General features: G+C 36.4%; 1 protein-coding gene across 1 annotated transcript in view; it reads left to right on the forward strand.

Annotated features, from left to right (window-relative positions):
* The window catches only part of LOC123525374 (valine--tRNA ligase-like), a 43427-nt gene that overhangs the window by 16597 nt on the left and 3791 nt on the right, over positions 1–23039 (forward strand). The window contains exons 14-21 of the mRNA XM_053539610.1: positions 256–260; positions 3600–3675; positions 6517–6644; positions 7697–7852; positions 8959–9165; positions 12102–12216; positions 15176–15342; positions 19527–19676. Coding sequence (XP_053395585.1) covers positions 256–260; positions 3600–3675; positions 6517–6644; positions 7697–7852; positions 8959–9165; positions 12102–12216; positions 15176–15342; positions 19527–19676 — 1004 coding nt within the window. The remainder of the gene's footprint in view (positions 1–255; positions 261–3599; positions 3676–6516; positions 6645–7696; positions 7853–8958; positions 9166–12101; positions 12217–15175; positions 15343–19526; positions 19677–23039) is intronic.

Raw genomic sequence — 23039 nt, forward strand, 5'->3', positions numbered from 1 at the left:
CCAAATATATGCCAAAATATCTTTTTTAATGTATGAAAAACATTCTAACATTATTAAATGTTTTATTAAAATTGATACTTTTTCACTATTTCATACAACTTGACATTGAGAAACTTTTGATAGACTAGTACTTAAAAAAAAAAAATCTTATTTGTAGTTGATAACAAAAAACATGTTTTCTCAAGTTCATAAATGACCATGTTAACCCTGACAACAGCTGCTTTATATATTTGAATGTTATTTAATTCCTTTTAGATCCGGTACGGACACAGGGTTTTCCCCTCAGCATTGTTCCCTTTCTCTGTTTTTTATAAGACCCCAATTTATAGTCCCCCAATTTTACAAAAAGTTGTTTCCTTTAATTGGGGGAATAATGATTTCCTTTTAAATTGTCCTTTGAAATGTTTGAAGCACGGTTTGTTAAAATTTTAAAAATCAAAGTTCATTTTAATATTGCAGACCCCAATTTGAAAAATTTTTATCCGTAATTATTGGAAAGGGGCAGATATTTTGTTCTTCTGGTAGCTAAAATGTCTGTTTGGAAACCTGATAGGGGAGTTGCCATTTAGAGAGGTTAGTCTGCTAGACAAAAATTTTTTTAGTTATTTTTGTATTAGTAAGATTTCCCGGTGGTTTGGGAAATCCGTCCCGTTAGAAGTGGAGCCTATTTCTGGAAATAATTCAAAGAGGGGATGTGGGAAAGTTTTATGATCTTTTTGTTGCTATTTTTTTTAATTCAACAAAACAATTAATTTGCTGATGAAAAACCTCCTCCCAAAAGAAAAGAATAAGTCATTATTTATAGACAATTTTCTTTTTTCCTTGTATTTATTGTAATGTCTGTCTGACCCCCGTTAGGTCATTACAAAACAAAGGTGTCTTCACCAGAAAAAAGCCCTTAAAGTTTAACCCACAAAAGTAAAGAAGCTTTTTGTCTTCAAACAAATTTTTCACATGGGACAAATATAATAAAATAATCAGTATTTCTGTGTTTTACATGCAATGGTGAGGGTCCCCTGGCGAAAAGAGTAAACCCTTGGCAATGTGATGTCCCATAAAAGTTATAGAAGTATTTCCCTTTAAAATCCCACCAGAGGCTCCAAGAGGGGAAACTCGATGAAAAAAAATCGCTAAAGCAAAAAAATGGCCAGGTTGAAAGTTTAGTATAAACAATTTGAAGACTCGGTAAATTTAGAGATAATTTTTTAGAAAACCCAAAGGGCCAAAAAGGGAAATGCTAAAAAAAAAATAAAAGGGGAGGGTTTTGTTTAGTAAATGATAGATGTTGGGAAATGGGGTTGAAATATCTCACCCAAATTGTATTTGTTTACTTTTACTTACTCCATAACTTTTCTAACTCCACACCTAGTCTTTCCCAAATTTGACAGATTTGAAGGAAAATTAGACACAGTGGAAAATGGTTATTCTTTTCAAATAGAGCATAACAAAAATAAGTCTTTTAGCAGTAAAAGTTACAAGTAGGTAACCATTAAATCAAGTTAACGAGAACTTTGGCTGCATTACCAGGATGGCCATTACCATATGTACAACAGTACCTAAACATGGATTGCACATAGTAATGACAATTATCTAGTTTTTCCAGGAAAGCCTTATGTTAAAATTACATAAATATTGTCATTTATCACATTGACAGGATTTTGATACTTTGCATTTAATTAAAGTAACTCCACAACTTTGGAAACAATACCAGAATTTTACACAAGAGCAGCCATTAGATGTTCCATAAATTATGTGTCGAGTATCAGGGCTTATGCAAGGCTTAGATTCTAGGGAGAAGTCATTTCTAAATTATTTTATCAAGTGACAAACTTGCAAACCACCAACAGGCCGACAATGTCTTAATAGGGATGTTGATCATGACCAGCAGATGACCCTATTAATTTTGAGGTTAAAAAGACCGGGCAACTTAAATTTCGCTTTGATGTTGGATTAGAGTGAAGTGGAGTACTCCGCTTAAGTCGCTGCTGCTCCCTCCCAACTGAGGCTCTGAATATTCCCATTGGGTGAAATATGTATTGGTAATTATACCCCCACCAAACATGTTTGAGGGGGGTATATAGGAGTCAGTTTTGTCGCGTCCCGTCCCGTCCCGTCCCGAAATCTATTATCTCAGTCATTACCAAATGGATTTGATTCAAACTTAAAATACATGTTCCACCTTATCACCCACATCATGTGACACAAGGTGCATAACTCTTGACACCAAGTTTTCATGAATTATGTCCCCTTTTACTTAGAATTTAAGGTTAATTTTGTTGTATTTTCACTATATCTCAGTTATTACTAAATGGATTTGATTCAAACTTAAAATAGATGTTCCACCTCATCACCCACATCATGTGACATAAGGTGCATAACTCTGACACCATTTTTTTTTATGAATTATGCCCCTTTTTACTTAGAATTTAAGGCTGATTTTGATGTATTTTCACTTTATCTCAGTTACTACTGAATGGATTTGATTCAAACTTAAAATAGATGTTCCACCTCATCACCCACATCATGTGCCCACATCATGTGACACAAGGTGCATAACTCTGGCACCAAGTTTTTATGAATTATGTCCCCTTTTACTTAGAATTTAAGGTTAATTTTGTTGTATTTTCACTATATCTCAGTTATTACTAAATGGATTTGATTCAAACTTAAAATAGTTGTTCCGCCTCATCACCCAGATGATGTGACATAAGGTGCTTAACTCTGACATAAATTTTTTATGAATTATGTCCCCTTTTACTTTAAATTTAAGGTTGATTTTGATGTATTTTCACTATATCTCAATTATTACAAAATGGATTTGATTCAAACTTAAAATAGATGTTCCACCTCATCACCCACATCATGTGACACAAGGTGCATAACTCTGACACCAATTTTTCATGAATTATGCCCCTTTTTACTTAGAATTTAAGGCTGATTTTGATGTATTTTCACTGTATCTCAGTTACTACTGAATGGATTTGATTCAGACTTAAAATAGATGTTCCACCTCATCACCCACATCATGTGACACAAGGTGCATAACTCTGACACTATTTTTCTTGAATTGTGTCCCCTTTTACCTAGAATTTAAGGTTAATTTTGATGTATTTTCACTATATCTCATTCTGATTGGCTTAGAGCCAAAGGGAAGTAACCTTTTTTTAACCTTTGTACTGAGTTTCTTCCCCTTAAATTCCAGGAATTAGTCTATTTTTAGAAATCCTATTTTTAGATTTTCAATATTTTAGGTGTTTTTCTAACTTATTTATTATAAGTCCTATGTAAAAAGTAAAAACATTTTTCCGTGGTAACATGGGTCGGTAAGACACTTTTTTGTATTCACTTTTAGTGTATCTCTAATATTAGAGATTTAATATATTTACTAGTATTACTATACTAGTATTACTTATATGTGGAAGCCCAGAATGAAGTACTCCAAAGTATTTTTAAGATTCCTTATGGTTGCCATTCTTCTGTGACAAGACCGTATGGTGGGGGTATGAGTCACTCCTGTGACAGTTCTAGTTTTAATTGGTAAACTGTCACTCATTAAAAGATGAAGCTATTTTATTTTGTACTTTGATTTGTTATTTTAGAAACAAGATTATCCAAATGGAATACCAGAGTGTGGTACAGATGCACTGAGATTTGCACTCATATCCTATACAACAGGTAAGCAACATCTTTACCTGTTTAGCTCACCAATGTCTGCAATCCACCAAGTTAGCTGTGAAATGTCCTTATATGCAGCTCGGGCAAGTCTGTTCAAATCATGGCTGGGATCATTTTTGGCCCTGCCCAAAGGTCTTACCTTTTCTTTTTATTTGTGGAAAATTGAAAAAAAAAGAGTCATCTTCTCCAAAAGTGCAAGGGGCTTGGTAAGATATTTTGCACAATGCTTAAGCTAGTGGTCCACAACCTAATTTGTTACATCCTGTCCCTGGAGACATTGTTGCAATCACAGCAGTCATTGTTTTACATTTGGTTATAAAAGGAAAATGTCAAAATTTTTCTTCTTTTATGAAAATGGAGCTAATTTTTAATTCATTTTTGTACTCATTTTAAATTTTAACTGTTTGAAATTTTTCAAGTTGTGGAGCTTTTGTTATTGCCCTTCCATGGATGGTCACATAATGAAAGTTTTACATGTAAGCAGGTTTCTCAAAAACTACTAAGTTGAATGCTTTCAAACTTCACACATGTCGTCGGCATCATGAGATGACTTAGGACAATTTTTTGCTCTAGTTTCATTTTATCAAGGTTTTTTACCCTTTTTGGTTAAAACTAAATAGCACAATGCTTTCAAACTTACCAGTATCAGATGTTTTTGCATCATGAGATGACCTCACAGGGCAAGTTAACTAACTTCTTTTGTAAATTTTGTTCCTTGCAAAATTTAAAATTGTATGGATGTTTTGCATGTAAACATGTTCCTCAGAATCTGTGAGACCAAATATTTTACTCACATCTTATGTATCATATGATGACTTCGCTGGACAGGTTTCATAACTCTGGCTTCCTTTTTTGCAAAGTGATGCCCTGTTTAAGATTTTGCATGGAAGCAGGTTTCTCAGGAATTATTGTGCTGAATACTTAAAAATTATTGCACTGAATGTTTTAAAGTCTTCATAAATCTTTGGCTTCATGAAATAACCACTTTGTGTGAGGTTACAAATCTTTTCTTTGCCTTTAATTATACAAAATGTCTGTTTGTAGTTTAGAGAAATTTGGTAAAACTTTAGTATGTATGCTGGTATTGTTACGACTCAGGGGTGTTGCGGAGATGGGTAGGCTATGCGTACTGTAGAACTCTTGGTAAACTTTACTCAAGTAGTCGGAAGAGCAAATAGGGTATAGCCAGGTTGATTCAGTGTACCGTAAAACTAACTAAACCAGAGAGACTAATAAGACTCAGGTTAACAGTTAATGAAATTTATTAATGTTGATATATCATACTCCAGAAAATACAGGTGAAGTCATCACATTAAACAGGCACATCTAACTGATAACAAATGTAGTCACAAATTCTTCTTGATAATAAATGTATTCATATATTAATGGTTAAATTCTGCCAGTAAAAGTGCAAACTTGTCAAATGAGATTAAGACTGTTCCGGCTTTCCATAGTTTACAGGTAGCGAAGCGCGTTTCAATGAACTTTAAAAATGTTTTACAAATCAATACTGAGCACTTTTACAGGTACAAAATGCAAGATTTAATATACATCTCTTTTTAGATTAATCTATTTATGACTGATCTGGCGTTCCATTAGTTGTTGCTATAGACACGGATATAAAGACAATGTTCAGCAACAGAAATTCCTTCTATAAAAAATATAGTCTCTTATATTCTCAGTACTTTAGACAAATCCATTAATTTACTTTACTTTAAATAAGCAACGAATATGAAATACATCTGTGCAAATAAAACTCATAGAAATGTTACTAAATGTTGTATCAAAAGGGCTTTTATAGACCAATGGCTTTTAATTAATATAAATTCTGATTGCAGAGCAACTTTCTTACATCTATGTTCAGCATAGTGTTCATTTTAATGAAAATCTATTGAAACAAGCCAAACGTGGTTTTAGGTCTGAAAGCTTGAGCTGAAATGATTGCAGATGGCCAAAATCGGACCCTTTTATAGTTTTCCAGAGAAAGTGACCCAAAAAAGGTTACCAAAACAGTAAAAATGGGTTACTTTGGGTAAATTGACCAAATGGTTAGTGACCGACTGTCACAGTGACCGAACGGTCGCAGTGACCTAAAACGTTAAATTCTATGCTGAATACTGCCGTATCATAAAAATGGCGATTTTATGAAATGTTTACATGAAAATAACATCAAAATATGCACCACTGGGTTAACTCTAACATGTTCAAGTGATTTAAACATCTTTGTAGATGACAACGATAATTTATGTTGCTTAGTAACGGTAAATAGTCCAACAATGCAATGCGAATAAGGATGCATATCCTGTCAGGAAATGTGACAAATTCAGAGAGTTATCATGAAAATATTGTGATTTATGCAAAATTCAGACTGTACAAAAGGATGACACTTATCTTTAACAAACAATTAAGCACTGTAGATTAATTGTGCAAAGTCTATAATGATTCACATGTAGGAAAATGTTACAAAATCTGGATTAAATGTGCACCAGCCGAAACGGATGTCTCTCGGTAAATGTAAACAGAGTTCGGATAAGATTAAAACGAACATGGAGGTGTATAATATGAGTTTGGTCTGTCATATTATGTAGATCAACACATATGTGTACAATTCTGTGTTTCGTTACTGTCAGCTTGCGAGGGAATGTCTCTAAAACAATTCAAATCACAGCCAAGATCGATGACTTATTTTATAAAACATGAAAATGGTAAGTCCCCATTGTTCGAGTCGTTACAGTATTAGGCGGAAAGGTTTCAAGGAGTCTAGGGCGCTATCATTTGACACTTTGTTGTAAGTGTACAATGCATTAATATTTAAAACATATTTGGTTTTCATGTTTACAGGTCGTGATATCAATCTTGATGTTCTACGTGTACAAGGGTATAGGTTTTTCTGTAACAAACTTTGGAATGCTACACGGTTTGCTCTCAATACTCTAGGAAGTAACTTCAAACCAAAACCAACAGTACAGGTACATTTTCTTTAGTTACAATATAATTTATGTGTTGTTTAAGTATACATGTAGTCATGTTGGTATGGTGACATTTAATCACTTGCGTCTCACTGGAGTTGGTTTCCTCTTTTGCCGAGGGGGGAGTGGCTATTACATATAAGGAATCCATATGGCTTTCATAAGATTTTTTATTATACCATGGAAGTCGCCATATGACCTGTGTGTCAGTATGTACTGAACGCGATGTGAAGCCTGTGAATAGAAACCGTCTATGAACAAAGACCACCTTACTTTTAAAGAATGCTTGTTTTATTTTCAGTTTAAACATTTTACAGTGTATTTTAATGGACAAAATGCAACTAATAACCAAGTTAATACATTCCCTGAGTGTGGTGATTTTATAGTTGCTCTGAGATTATAAAACCAAGTTTCGAAACCAGTCCCAGAGTGCAGCCTTGCCATTGGTCAGTCTCAAGAATGATCTCAGAATCATCAAATGTTAAAGCTTTGTAATAGGTCTCCAGACATGGGAAGTGCGGGGGTGGGGGTTATATTTGATTCTACAGTCAAACCTATATTAAGCAGCCATAGGAACTACACAATCTTGTTGCTTAAAGTAGGTCGGCTGCTTATTACTATTGAAGTTAGAACAGATTGTCAATTTTGGAAGTTAGCTGATTGGCTGCCTAATATAGGTGGGGGCCTATTTGGCCAAGTGGTTAAGTCTCTGACTTCTAATCACTTGCCCCTCAATGATGTTGGTTCGAGTCTTACTTAAGGCATAGAATTCTTCATGTGAGAAGGCCATTCACTTGGCTTATGGAAGGTCAGTGGTTCTACCAAGGTGCCCACCTGTGATGGAATAATGTCTGGAGGGGCACCTGGGGTCTTCCTTCACCAAGAAAAGCAGGAAAGTTGCCACATGGCCTATAATAATATTAATTGTGTTGGTCTGACATCAATCCCCACCCCCCATTCCCCCTACACACACAAAAAAAAATTTAAAAAATAAAAATACTAATGCAGGTGCAACTGTAATTACACTAACTATTGGCCTTCTTGTATTATAGTTGAGTGGTAAGGAGAATGAGATGGAGATGTGGATCTTGAGTAAACTTAGTGCTGCAGTGGAGTCATGTAAGCTAGGCTTTGACAACTATGACTTTCCCACAGCAACAACAGCATGTTACAACTTCTGGTTGTATGAACTGTGTGACTGGTACTTGGTATGTAACAGTTTTATTTCTGATCCCTGTGCTTTTACTTTGTTCTGTGATGAGATGTTACTGGCATTTATGGTTAAGGTCACCCACTATGAATTGCTTGCCCCCCCACTGCTGTTGGTTTAAAATCTTGCGTGTAGTGTAGTGTAGTGTTTTTCATGTGAGGAAGCCATCCAGCTGGTATATAGAAGGTCATGGGTGTTTTGCTCTGGTACTTAAAACTGTCTTCCTCTACAATCAAGTTTTGGTATGTTTCCATATGGCCTATAATTTTGTATTTGTTAAGTTTTTAATAAGTCAGTGAAAAAAAATACTGGCATTTTCTCATATATTGAATACCATTTGCAGAAAGGACATAAACCTAGATGCGAAGTTCATTAAAATAACACCTTGACAGTATAATGCAACATGTTAAATTTTAATTTTCTTTGGTCTTTCTGGTAGAAAAAAAGTAGCTCTGTATTGAATTCTGAAACTTTTGTTTATATCACTGGATATATCCATTTTTAGTTTGACTGATTGAGACTTTTCAGATAGTAGAGCTTTTGTTGTTACCCTTTTGTGGGCATCCAGGTCCACGTCACAAAAGTTTTTCATGTAAGCAGTTTTCTCAATAACTATTGGACCTAACACTTTCAAACTTCACACTTTTATTGGTTATCATGAAATGATCATACCAGACAAGTAACATAAATATAGCTTTTATTTTGTCAAAATTAGGCCCACTTAATGTTTATCAAAACTACCTAGCCAAATGCATCATGAAGTGACCTCAAGGAGCAGTTAACGCAACTCTAGTTTCTATTTTGTCAAAATCATATTTTTTTAACTTTGAAATTTTGTATCAGTTTTGCATGTAAACATTCCTCTCAAAAATTACCTGACTAAATGTTTTCAGATTCTAAACACATCTTCAGCATTATGAGATAACATCACATGGCAAGTTTCATAACTGGCTTACATTTTTGCAAAATTATTTTGAAGCTTTTGTATGTAAGCTAGTATTAGGTGGAAGGGCTTCCAATAGTCAAGTGTGCTGTCATAAGACAGCTGTTGTTGGCAAAACAATAGATATTATAGAAATGTTCTTTCTCTTTTGATTTATGTAGGAAAATATCAAGCCTATTATTTATGGATCTGATGAGGAAGCTAAAGTGATATGTCAGGATGTGTTGTACACATGTTTGGACGTAGGACTGCGTCTGCTACATCCATTTATGCCATTTGTGACAGAAGAGTTGTATCAGAGGTTACCACGGAGATCAAGCTCAGACCCACCTAGTATATGTGTCACTTCATACCCACTACCTCCAGATGTAAGTCTTGTAACTATATACTGTGAAATCATTTAATTTTGCAGGCATTAAATTTTATGGTTTTGACCTCGACTTCAATTTCGTGGGGATATAAATTTGTGGATTTTAAGGACAGAATGAATAGGAATTGTATTTGTTCGTTAGGATTTAATTTTTAGCTCACCAGAGCCAAAGGCTCAGGGTGAGCTATTAGGATCACTCACCATCCGGCGTCTATCGTCCGTTGTCCGTAAACTTTTACTTCAAACATCTCCTCATAAACCACTAAGCCAATTTCATCCAAACTTCACAGGAATGTTCCTTGGGTGAAGCTCTACAAAATCTTTTCAAAGAATTGAATTCCATGCAGAACACTGGTTGAAAAACTTAAAAAGTCTTCTATCAAAAACCAGAAGCCCTAGAGCTTAGATATTTGGTGTGAAGCATTGCCTAGTGGACCTCTACCAAATTTGTTCAAATCATGACCCCGGGTCAAAATTGACCCCGCCCCAGGGGTCACTTGATTTTACATAGGAAAATCTTAAAAAAATCTTCTTCTCAAAAACCAGAAGCCCTAGACCTTAGATATTTGACATGTAGCATTGCCTAGTGGACCTCTACTAAAGTTATTCAAATCATGACCCCGGGGTCAAAATTGACCCTGCCCCAGGGGTCAAAATTGACCCCGCCCCAGGGGTCACTTGATTTTACATAGATTTCTATAGGAAAATCTTCAAATTTTTTTAAAAATAAACCAGACGGCCTAGAACTTAGATATTTGAGATGTAGCATTGCCTGGTGGACCTCTACAAAATTTGTTCAATTCATGACCCCCGGGTTCAAAATTGACCCCCACCCCAGAGGTCACTTGATTTAACATTGGAAAATCTTTGAAAATTTTCTAAAAATAAACCAGAAGGCCTAGAGCTTAGATATTTCACATGTAGCATTGCCTAGTGGACCTCTACAAAATTTGTTCAAATCATGACCCCCAGGGTCAAATTGACCCTGTCCCATGGGGTTACTTGATTGTACATAGAAAATCTTCAAAATTTTCAAAAAATAAACCAGAAGCCCTAGAGTTTAGATATTTGATATGTAGCATTGCCTAGTGGACCTCTACAAAATTTGTTCAAATAATGACCCCAGGGGTCACTTGATTTTACATAGGAAAATCTTAAAAAAATTTCTAAAAATAAACCAGAAGGCCTAGATCTTAGGTATTTGACATGTAGCATTGCCAAGTAGACTTCTACAAAATTTGTTCAAATCATGACCCCCTGGGTCAAATTGACCCCGCTCCATGGGGTTACTTGATTGTACATAGAAAAATCTTCAAAATTTTCTAAAAATAAACCAGAAGGCCTAGAGCTTAGATATTTGACATGTAGCATTGCCTAGTGGACCTCTACAAAATTTGTTCAAATCTTGACCCCACAGGATCAAATTGACCCAGCCCCAGGGGTTACTTGATTGTACATAGGGAAATCTTCATAAATTTGCTAAAAATAAACCAAAAGACCTAGATCTTAGATATTTGATATGTAACATTGCCTAGTAGACTTGTACAAACTTTGTTCAAATCATGACCCCCGGGGTAAAATTGGCCCTGCCCCAGGGGTCACTTGATTTTACATAGGAAAATCTTCAAAAATTTTCTAAAAATAATCCAGAAGGCCTAGAGCTTCACATGTAGCATTGCCTAGTGGACCTCTACAAAATTTGTTCAAATCATGACTTGATTGTACATAGAAAAATCTTCAAAATTTTCTAAAAATAAACCAGAAGGCCTAGAGCTCTACAAAATTTGTTCAAATCATGACCCCCGGGGTCAAAATTGACCCCAACCCAGGGGTCACTTGATTTTACATGGGAAAATCTTCAAAATTTTTCTAAAAATAAACCAGAAGGCCTAGATCTTAGATATTTGACCTGTAGCATTGCCTAGTACACTTCTACAGAATTTGTTCAAATCATGGCCCCCGGGGTAAATTTGGCCCTGCCCTAGGGGTTACTTGATTGTACATCGGAAAATCTTCCCAAAAATTTCTAAAAATCATCAGTTTGACATTTGAAACATGTAGCTCATATTTCTCAGGTGAGCGATCCAGGGTCATCATGACCCTCTTGTTTGATTTATGCCACCACAAAATGCACAAAAATTAGTCCCCCCTTGAATATTAATGATTTCACAGTAAATAAAAGAGCTACAAGGTAAACTGAAAGAAAGTATTCCACAGTGAAACTGTTTCAACTCTGTATTGCCTCTTATGGTTTAGAGTACTTTACACTGTATTTATAATTACTTTGATCTTGAAGATCTCACTTTTCACTAGAAGCTTTACCTTTGAATGAATGTTTTGGTTTCAGCTAATTTAAGTATTTTTTCAGGATTCAAACATATTTTGAAAAGTCCTTGAATTTGATGCTTGTCCTTGAAAATGACTAAAACCTTGAAAAACTGAAAGATTACTTGAATTTCAAAGAAAACTGAACAGCTTGAATTCCAACCAAAACTTCTTGAAAAATGGTCCCTCAGCATATCAGATCAATTTTTTTCTACAGTGTATAATTTGATTTAACCCTAACTTTTTTTAAAACTTCAGAATATACTTAGAAAATTCAACAAATTAAAAGGATAAAGTCATGTGTTTGATTTTTTCGAAGACTACTTTGAAAAATTTGGACCTTGCACAACTTTTCATATAGGTGTATATGGGAAAATCACAATTTTGACAGCATTTTACTTAATAGTGTTTGTGTGACATAAACCCAACAAAACAGCGATTTAAAAAACTTACTTCAGTAACAAAAACAGATCTGTAAACATTTGAAACAGAATTAGCAATCTGTGTAGATCTTGCATGTTTTCTGAAAACTTGATAGATAATTGATAGATTGAATTTTATGTGAAAACAGGAAACCGTGACTTATCATTCTAATCTCTGGTATTTCAGTGTCCTTGGAGAGATGCTAAACTTGAGGAGGAAGTCGATTTTATTCAGAGCATTGTAAAATCTGTACGATCTGTAAGGGGAGACTACAACATAACCAACAAGATGAAGCCAGAGTGTAAGAGTTATCTTTCCTATAGTGTACTCTAGGGGTGTAACGATACGCTAGACTCATGATACAGTTTTTTAGCCCACCATCATCAGATGGTGGGCTATTCAAATCACTCTGCGTCCGTGGTCCGTCGTCCTTCCGTCCGTCCGTCCGTCCTTCCGTCCGTTAACAATTTCTCGTTATCGCATCTCCTCAGAAACTACCTGGGGGATTTTGACCAAACTTTGTCAGAATGATGTTTTGGTACCCTAGTTGTGTCCCCCTGAAAATCAGACTGGTTCAACAATTTTTTAGTAAGTTATGGCCCTTTGTTTATTTCTATAATTTACATAGATTTATATAGGGAAAAACTTTGAAAATCTTCTTGTCCAAAACCACAGAGCCTAGGGCTTTGATATTTGGTATGAAGCATCATCTAGTGGTCCTCTACCAAGATGATTCAAAATATTTCCTTGGGGTCTAATATGGCCCCGCCCCGGGGGTCACATGGTTTATATAGACTTATATAGGGAAAAACTTTGAAAAACCTCTTGTTCAAAACCACAGGGCCTAGGGCTTTGATATTTTGTATATGACATCATCTAGTGGTCTTCTACTAAGATGTTCAAATTATCCCCCTAGGGTCAAATATGGCTCTGCCCCGGGGGTCACATGGTTTACATAGACTTACATAGGGAAAAACGTTGAAAATCTCTTGTCCAAACCACAAAGCCTAGGGCTTTGGCATTTGTAATGTAGCATCATCTAGTGGTTCTGTACCAAGTTTGTTCAAATTATCCCCCTAGGGTCAAATATGGCCCCGCCCTGGGGGTCACATGGTTCATATAGACTTATATAGGGAAAAGATTTTAAAATCTTCTTGTCAATAACCTACAACATTCAAATTTGGACCACATGTATGGTTTTGAGCGACAAGATGAACCTTGACATGAGTTGACCTTGATTTTGACCTAGTGACCTACTTTCACATTTTTGTAGCTACAGCCTTCAAATTTGGACCACATGCATAGTTTTGTGCACTGAAAAAAACTTTGACCTTGACTTTGACCTAGTGACCTACTTTCACATTTTTGAAGGTACAGGCTTCAAATTTGGACCACATGCATAGTTTTGTGTTCCGAAATGGAATTTGACCTTGATTTTGACCTACTGACCTACTTTCACATTTCTCAAGCTACAGCCTTCAAATTTGGATCACATGCATAGTTTTGTGTACCGAAACAAACTTTGACCTTTACATTGACCTAGTGACCTACTTCCACATTTTTGAAGGTACATACGGCTTCAAATTTGGAACACATGCATAGTTCTGTGTTAAGAAATAAGATTTGACCTTGATTTTGACCTAGTGACCTACTTTCACATTTCTCGAGCTACAGCCTTCAGATTTGGACCACTTGCATAGTTTTATGTACCGAAATGAACTTTGACCTTAAGATTGACCTAGTGACCTACTTTCTCATTTCTGTAGCTACAGGCTTCAAATTTAGACCACATGCATAGGATTGGTGTACCGAAACAAACTTTGACCTTGATATTGACCTAGTGATCTACTTTCACATTTTTGAAGGTACAGGCTTTAAATTTGGACCACATGCATAAATTTGTGTTCTGAAGTGTAATTTTACCTTGATTTTGACCTAGTGACCTTCTTTCACATTTCGTCCTTGAAATTGATCTAGTGACCTACTTTCACATTTCTCAAGCTACAGCTTTCGAATTTGGACCACATGCACAGTGTTGTGTACGGAAATGAAATTTGACCTTGAGCTAGTCAGTAAGTCTTGAAATTTGGAACACTCAAAAATGGCACATTGGTGGGCGCCAAGATCACTCTGTGATCTCTTGTAATTGGGATACAGGTACAACGATATGATACTTATCACGATACAAATTGAGTACTATAAGTAAGCATTCATGTGACAGAATGAAAAATAATCAATGTTCCTGCACATGGAAATTTGTAGTCCTGTTTGGCGCCATATAACCTATACTGTGTTGGTGTGCCGTGAAACCCAAATAAATAAATAAATACTAATTTATTTAAGATCAGTTGTAAAAAGCTTGAAGCTTATTTGAATTACACTAGAGTCTGCTTTCTGGAAGAAAACCAGCACTGATGACTGATGTCATATGAGAAGGCATGGTGGTGACCTTAGGGAGGCATGAACCATCAACCTTCAGGTTGAGTAGCTGACACCTGAACCACTAGACCACTGCTCCCCTTCTTTATTTCAAGCAATGTTTACTATATATACAATTTACATTACAAAATACAAAAGATACATATATGAAAAGAAATCAGACCTGATAGCAGTATCTTATAAAAGTATAACTGCACATTTTGATTAATATGCTTATATACAGGATTAAAAATAAAACATGATACTTGAAAGTCTGTAGAGGTCTATAAATATTTAATGAAAAGCTAATAGATTTAAGGAAAAAGTTTTGAAATATATAATGCAGGATAGCTTTATGTTTAAGAGGTCGCTGTTAAAAATATAATACTTAGGACAAACATAGCAACACTCATCCCTGCAGAAAAAGACTTACAGTGTTATGTAGACATTTTTGTTAGGTTTAACATCACACTGACACAACTAGAAATCTTATGGCAACTTGTTAACTTTGATGGTGGAGGAATACCCCAGGTGCCCCTCCATGCATTATCTCATTACAGGTGGGGACTTGGGTAGAACCACCGGCCTTCCATTAGTCACCTGGATGGCTTCGTCACATAAAGCATTCAACACCTCGAGTGAGGTTCAAACCCACATCAGTGAGGGGCAAGTGATTCAAAGTCAGCTACCTTATCCACTTGGCCACAGGGGCCACCACAGGGGTCCCAATGTCATATAGACAAATCAAAATCAGAAGTGTGACCTGCTTTGGAAAGTAACTGTTTCTTTCTTACAATCAAAATAGTAAGAACTTTAATAGAATAAACTCATATCTTATTCAGTGTATGTAAAGTGTTCTGATGAGGAGACAGCCAATCTTGTACGCACTCACACAGAAATGATCCAAGTGCTGTCGTTGTCAAGTTGTGTAAAAGTCAACGAGGCCCCACCCAAAGGTTGTGCTGTACAAACTGTATCAGCAAAATGTGAAACACACTTCATGATAAAGGTAGGTCACAGATCAGTCTTGTGCATGCACACAGAAGTCTTATCCAAGTCCTTTCATTATTAAGCAGTTATAGATTAATAAGGTCCTGCCAAAAAGGCTAGTAATTTTCCACTTGTATGAGTTTTTAGCTACAAATTATACTTGTTGGCATTGAGTAATATTTGTATTGTCGTTTATTATGCCCCCCTTCGAAGAAGGTGGGGTATATTGTTTTGCAGATGCTGGTCAGTAGGTCGTTCGGTATGTCGGTCGGTCCGAGACCAATTGGTTTCCGGATGATAACTAAAGAAAGCTTGGACTTAGGATCATGAAAGTTAATAGGGAGGTTGGTCATGACCAGTAGATGACCCCTATTGATTTTGAGGTCAGTTGCTCAAAGGTCAAGGTTACAGTGACCCAGAACAGTTGAACGGTTTCCGGATAATAACTCAAGAAAGCTTGGGCCTAGCATCATGAAAGTTGATAGGGATGTTGGTAATGACCAGCAGATGACCCCTATTGATTTTGAGGTCAGTTACTCAAAGGTCAAGGACACGGTGACCTGGAACAGTTAAACTGTTTCTGGATGATAACTTGGGCCTAGGATCATGAAAGTTGATAGGGATGTTGGTCATGACCAGCAAATGAACCCTATTGATTTTGAGTTCAGTAGGTCAAAGGTCAAGGTCACAGTGACCTGGAACAGTTAAACCATTTCCAGATGGTAACTCGAGAACGCTTGGGCCTAGGATCATGAAAGTTGATAGGAAGGTTGGCCATGACCAGCAGATGACTCATATTTATTTTGAGGTCAGTTGCTCAAAGGTCAAGGTCACAGTGGCCTGGAACAGTTGAACTTTTTCCGAATGATAACTTGGACCTAGGATCATGAAAGTTGATAGGGAGGTTGGTCATGACCAGCAAATGAACCCTATTGATTTTGAGATCAGTAGGTCAAAGGTCAATTCACAGTGACCTGGAACAGTTAAACCATTTCCAGATGGTAACTCAAGAACGCTTGGGCCTAGGATCATGAAAGTTGATAGGAAGGTTGGCCATGACCAGCAGATGACCTTTATTGATTTTGAGGTCAGTACCTCTTAGGTCAAGGTCACAGTGACCTGGAACAGTTAAAGGGTTTCCAGATGATAACTCAAGAATGCTTGGACCTAGGATTATGAAAGTTGATAGGGAGGTTGACCATGACCAGCAGATGACTCCTGTTGATTTTGAGATCATTAGCAATGACACGGAACAATTAAACAGTTTCTGGACTTTAACTTCAGAATGCTTGGGCCTAGGATCACAAAACTTAATAGAGATGTTGATCATTACCAGCAGATGACCCCTATTGATTTTGAGGTCAGTAGGTCAAAAGTCAAGGTCACACTAACCAAATAATTTCTGTTCCTTTGCAATTACTGAATGCATCAAGGGGGGAAGTTCATGTTCTACGAGCTCTTGTTTTTTTTTCTATGAAGTGGCTGAAAAGGTTTGTTAAGTTTTGTAATATAGTTGAACATATGGGAGACATACTGATTTAGTGCTGTTTGTCTGTCTTGCCTTTGTCACAAAGTTTGTCCACACAACTGCTCCGACACTACTGGATGGATTTACACCAAATTTCACAAGAGTGATCATTGCCAAGCCTAGTTATGCATATCATCGGCATTTTCCAGTTCAATGATTTTCAGTGATGGGCCTTGATTCATCAATTGATGTTTTGGCCTTTTCTCTCATATAATTATGCAGGTTTTTACCAAACCTCACAGGAGTGATCAGTGCCAAGCGTCGTTTTGCATATTTTCAGCATTTTATGGTTTGATGCATTTTAGCAGAGTTATGACCCTTAATTTGTCAAATTATATAATGTTTTGGCAATTTATCTTATGTTTTTGGGCAGATTTCCAACAAAACCAGTGTCAAGCCTCATTGTGCAAATTTTTTGGCTTGTTTCGGTTCAGTGATTTTCACTTGATTTGTCTTATTTTTACCTTATCCGGGAATCTGCTCTAATACCACCAGGAGGAATTACACCAAACTTCACAAAAGTGATCATTGCCGAGCTAAGTTGTGCATATCATAGGCATGTTCCAGTTTGGTATTTTTCAGCAGTGTTATGGCCCTTGATTTGTTAAATTTTGTAATGTTTTTCCCCCTTCTTTTATTAGCTCACCTGTCACATAGTGACAAGGTGAGCTTTTGTGATCACTCGTCGTCCATCGTCTGTGCGTCCGTCCGTCCGTCCGTCAACAATTTCGTGTCTGATTTTATTTTAACCAAACTTGCACACAACTTGTATCACCTTTTTCCTTGGTTCCTTTTCTGAACCGGCCAGATCCCATAGTGGGTTCCAGAGTTATGGCCCCTGAAAGGGCCAGAATAAGCTGACCTTGTCTGCACAATAGCAGCTTCATTTATGGTTTGATTTTGTACCAGACTTGCACACAACTTGTATCCCCACAAGATTATTGTTTCTTTCTTCAACTGGTAAGATTCCTTCATGGGTTCTAGAGTTATGGCCCCTTAAAGGTCCAAAATGGCTATTTTGGCTTTTGCAGCCATATAGAGACTTCATTTATGGTTTTATTTGATACAAACTTGCAAAATATCTTCAACAACAATAAATCTTGGATTCCATGACAAATCAGATCCAATCGTAGGTTCCAGAAATATTTTATATCTGATTACCTCCCCTGATTGTAATCAAAATGGATTTATATCAGTAAGTACTTTTAGGACTTTTTTGAAATTTCATTATTGTTAATAGTTGGACTGAAACAAACAATCAGGGTAGATAACTATGGACTGATTTTATGTCAAATTACCTCCCTTTATTTCAAATTAAAATGGGTATATCTCCATAACTAGTGAAGATACTGATCTGAAATTTCATTTATGTCAACAGATTTATTTGGCAGATCCTTTTGTTCACTTTCAGTATATTTTTTTTTTAATTACTTCCCTTTTACATTACTATAAATAGCTTATTTTTAGTAACTTTTTTATTTTTGGCCGTAGGGAAAAACCGAGGCCACTTTTCTGTGGTACAACATGGATGGTACCTCCAATTTTTAGGTGTATTTTGACATATCTAACCTTGTAAGAATTTTTTTTTTCTTTTTGGTTAAATTTCTTCCCTTTGTTGTTCCTGTTCTTTGGACTTAGATATTTTTTCTGAGGACCTTCTTGTCCTTTGTCCTCAAGTGCAATGATAACAGGTGAGCGATATAGGGCCATCATGGCCCTCTTGTATATTAAGGCATATTTCCACCAGACCTTATAGAATTGAACTGTGCCAAATCTTGTTATGCATATTATGGGCATGTTCAGGTTCAGTGATTTTCAGGGGAGTTATTGCCCTTTATTTATCAAATTTTATAATATTTTGGCAACTTCCCTTACACTGTTCAGCAGATTTGCACCAAACCGTACAGGAGTTATCAGTGTCAAACCTTGTTATACATATCAGCATATACTGGTCAGTCATTTTCAGCAGAGTTATGGCACTTGATTTGTCATATTTTACAGTGTTTACACCACTTGCTCTATACAGCTAGGCTGAATTTCACCAAACCTCGTGACTGATTCATGTAAAGCATAGTTATGCATATTATGTTCTGATTAAATGGTTTTCAGTGCAGTCATGACTCTTGATTTGTCAGATTCTTTGGTATGTGCTTCTTCTATACCACTTGTTGGAATTTCACCAAACTTCACCCAAGTTACCACTGCCAGGCCTAGTTGGAATGTTATGGTTCAGTGATTTTCCTTGGAGTTATGGCCTTTAATTGTAGCATTTTACAATTTCTATGTGGTAATTGGTGGGAGAGCCCGCCCGCTTAGCTCAATAGGTAAGAGCGTTGGTCTACGGATCTTGGGGTCGCGAGTTCGATCCTCGGGCGGGGCGTATGTTCTCCGTGACTATTTGATAAACGACATTGTGTCTGATATCATTAGTCCTCCACCTCTGATTCATGTGGGGAAGTTGGCAGTTACTTGCGGAGAACAGGTTTGTACTGGTACAGAATCCAGGAACACTGGTTAGGTTAACTGCCCACCGTTACATGACTGAAATACTGTTGAAAAACGGCGTTAAACCCAAAAAAACAAAAACAAACAAACAATTGGTTGGAGATGTATGTTTTTCTTTTAGTTTTTAACTTATTTTTCTGACAAATGGCCATTTTATTACATTTAAACAGGATTTCATAGATATTAGCAAAGAGTTGAAAAAGTTGACAGGCAAGAAAGAGCGACTAGAGAGTCAGCTACAGAAAATCGATACATCAATGATGAAGTCAGACTATGAATCGAAAGTCCCAGAAGATGTGAGGCAAAAGGATGCAGAAAAGGTTTGTGATCTTCAAAACTTTTAATTTAAACATAAATCGTCATCTTAAAGCAAAAAGTGGCATTGATAAAAAGAAGCAGTTAAAGTAATTCTTCATGTTTGATAAACCAGAAATATTTGCAGATCTTCATCTATCCAGATAACATAGAATACAGCCTGTGCTTTGCATATGGAATCAAAAAGCAGTCTACAGAGTGTTGGCAATTTGTGTGTGAAAAAGTCACTATCATTCTCAAAAACTATGTTGCATTTAAAGCGAACAAATCTTAATTCATTTTGTGTTTTTCGAGTGGTTTTAATAAAATTTTACCTTTTGTGTCTGGACATACTAGGGAAAAATACACTTCCACAGTTATTTTTCAGTAATATACTCTTAAACGATATAAAATATTTCTCTCAGTCCATGAACATTGAAGTAGTTTTTACATGCTGCATCAGTATATGCATCAATGTATGCAACATTGTAGATTTAATGAGCTGTCATATGTGACACTAACGCTAGAAAAACTTATCCGTGCATCTATAAAATTGTCAGAAATTGAATTGAATCCATCCCTATACAATTAAAGTATGACTAAATTGCATCATTTTCTGCAGCCTTGGTATCAAGGGTCTACTGCACAAGCGTTTTCTCACTGTCTGTGAAAGGGCATGTTGCATTTACTGCTGCATTGACTATGTCAATAAAACTGCATTAATCATGTAGATTGATCAGTTGGTATGACAGACTGCAATTTCATTTTTAAAAATTGTTGAATTTTCCCAGAGCTGTCAGAAATGTTGATTCTGGAGATAGTGACTACTGTAAAACCTCTGTAAATGACATTTCTTAGGAGTGACTTCCTCCCTACAGAGGCATATTTTTTTCTTTCCCATTAGAAAATTAACCTCTGTAGAACAGACACATTTCATTAGTCTTAGCGGTGCTTGCTTGCATATAAATGCTTTGTATATATGCTTTAATATTTTGTGTTGAAGTCTGTCCAGTAGTCACAAGGGGCCGGTCACAAGGTAGCTTTACAAGCTGTAGAAGGTGGCTACAGGAAAAATGCTTCAGATTCAAGTCACAAAAAATCATCCATTTTGAAAACAAAATTGTCACCTGTGTTCTATATTTTATAAATTACAGTAAAACAATCACAGTGGAAACTTTCTTGGAGTAACATCTACATGTTTGAACATTTTTCAGCTTCTTTTCTTCTTTAATCATGCCCCAAGATCCTCATCAGAATGTCAGACAAAATGAAAATTAGACTGTAGTTGATAATAGATATCAGAAATGACAAATCAGTTATTGTTTAGATACCTGTAGATATTTGAATGTGTATGACATAAAATACAGCTTAATTCCTTCTATTTCCCATTACATTTCAGGAGAATGACTAATGTTTTTAGCTCACCTGAGCCAAAGGCTCATGGTGAGCTTTTGTGACCGCTCAATGTCTGTTGTCATTCGTCCGTCCACATTTTTAGCTCACCTGTCACAAAGTGACAAGGTGAGCTTTTGTGATCGCGCGGTGTCCGTCGTCCGTCGTCCGTGCGTGCGTCCGCCGTAAACTTTTGCTTGTGACCACTCTAGAGGTCACATTTTTCATGGGATCTTTATGAAAGTTGGTCAGAATGTTCATCTTGATGATATCTAGGTCAAGTTCGAAACTGGGTCACGTGCCATCAAAAACAAGGTCAGTAGGTCTGAAAATAGAAAAACCTTGTGACCTATCTAGAGGCCATATATTTCACAAGATCTTCATGAAAATTGGTCAGAATGTTCATCTTGATGATATCTAGGTCAAGATCGAAACTGGGTCATGTGCCATCAAAAACTAGGTCAGTAGGTCAAATAATAGAAAAACCTTGTGACCTCTCTAAAGGCCACATTTTTCATGGGCTCTGTATGAAAGTTGGTCTGAATGTTCATCTTGATGATACCTAGATCTGGGTCAAGTGCCTTCAAAAACTAGGTCAGTAGGTCTAAAAATAGAAAAACCTTGTGACCTCTCTAGAGGCCATATATTTCACAAGATCTTCATGAAAATTGGTCAGAATGTTCATCTTGATGATATCTGGGTTAAGTTCGAAACTGGGTCACGTGCCATCAAAAACAAGGTCAGTAGGTCTGAAAATAGAAAAACCTTGTGACCTATCTAGAGGCCATATATTTCACAAGATCTTCATGAAAATTGGTCAGAATGTTCATCTTGATGATATCTAGGTCAAGATCGAAACTGGGTCATGTGCCATCAAAAACTAGGTCAGTAGGTCAAATAATAGAAAAACCTTGTGACCTCTCTAAAGGCCACATTTTTCATGGGCTCTGTATGAAAGTTGGTCTGAATGTTCATCTTGATGATACCTAGATCTAGTTCGAAACTGGGTCACGTGCGGTCAAAAACTAGGTCAGTAGGTCTAAAAATAGAAAAACCTTGTGACCTCTCTAGAGGCCATATATTTCATGAGATCTTCATGAAAATTGGTCAGAATGTTCACCTTGATGATATCTAGGTCAAGTTTGAAAGTGGATCACGTGCCCTCAAACACTAGGTCAGTAGGTCAAATAATAGAAAAACCTTGTGACCTCTCTAGAGGCCATACTTTTCATGGGATCTGTATGAAAGTTGGTCTGAATGTTCATCTTGATGATATCTAGGTCAGTTTTGAAAGTGGGTCACGTGCCATCAAAAACTAGGTCAGTAGGTCAAATAATAGAAAAACCTTGTGACCTCTCTAAAGGCCATATTTTTCATGGGATCTGTATGAAAGTTGGTCTGAATGTTCATCTTGATGATATCTAGGTCAAGTTCGAAACAAGGTCATGTGCGGTCAAAAACTAGGTCAGTAGGTCTAGAAATAGAAAAACCGTGTGACCTCTCTAGAGGCCATACTTATGAATGGATCTCCATAAAAATTGGTCAGAATGTTCACCTTGATGATATCTAGGTCAAGATTGAAACTGGGTCACGTGCCTTAAAAAACTAGGTCAGTAGGTCAAATAATAAAAAAACCTTGTGACCTCTCTAGAGGCCATACTTTTCATGGGATCTGTATGAAAGTTGGTCTGAATGTTCATCTTGATGATATCTAGGTCAGGTTTGAAACTGGGTCAACTGCAGTCAAAAACTAGGTCAGTAGGTCTAAAATTAGAAAAATCTTTTGACCTCTCTAGAGGCCATATTTTTCAATGGATCTTCATGAAAATTGATCTGAATGTTCACCTTGATGATATCTAGGTAAGCTTCGAAACTGGGTCACGTGCGGTCAAAAACTAGGCTCGTAGGTATAAAAATAGAAAAACCTTGTGACCTCTCTAGAGGCCATATTTTTCATGAGATCTTCATGAAAATTAGTGAGAATGTTCACCTTGATG

The sequence above is a fragment of the Mercenaria mercenaria genome, chromosome 3, assembly GCF_021730395.1.
Source record: "Mercenaria mercenaria strain notata chromosome 3, MADL_Memer_1, whole genome shotgun sequence".
NCBI classification, from domain to species: Eukaryota; Metazoa; Mollusca; class Bivalvia; order Venerida; family Veneridae; genus Mercenaria; species Mercenaria mercenaria.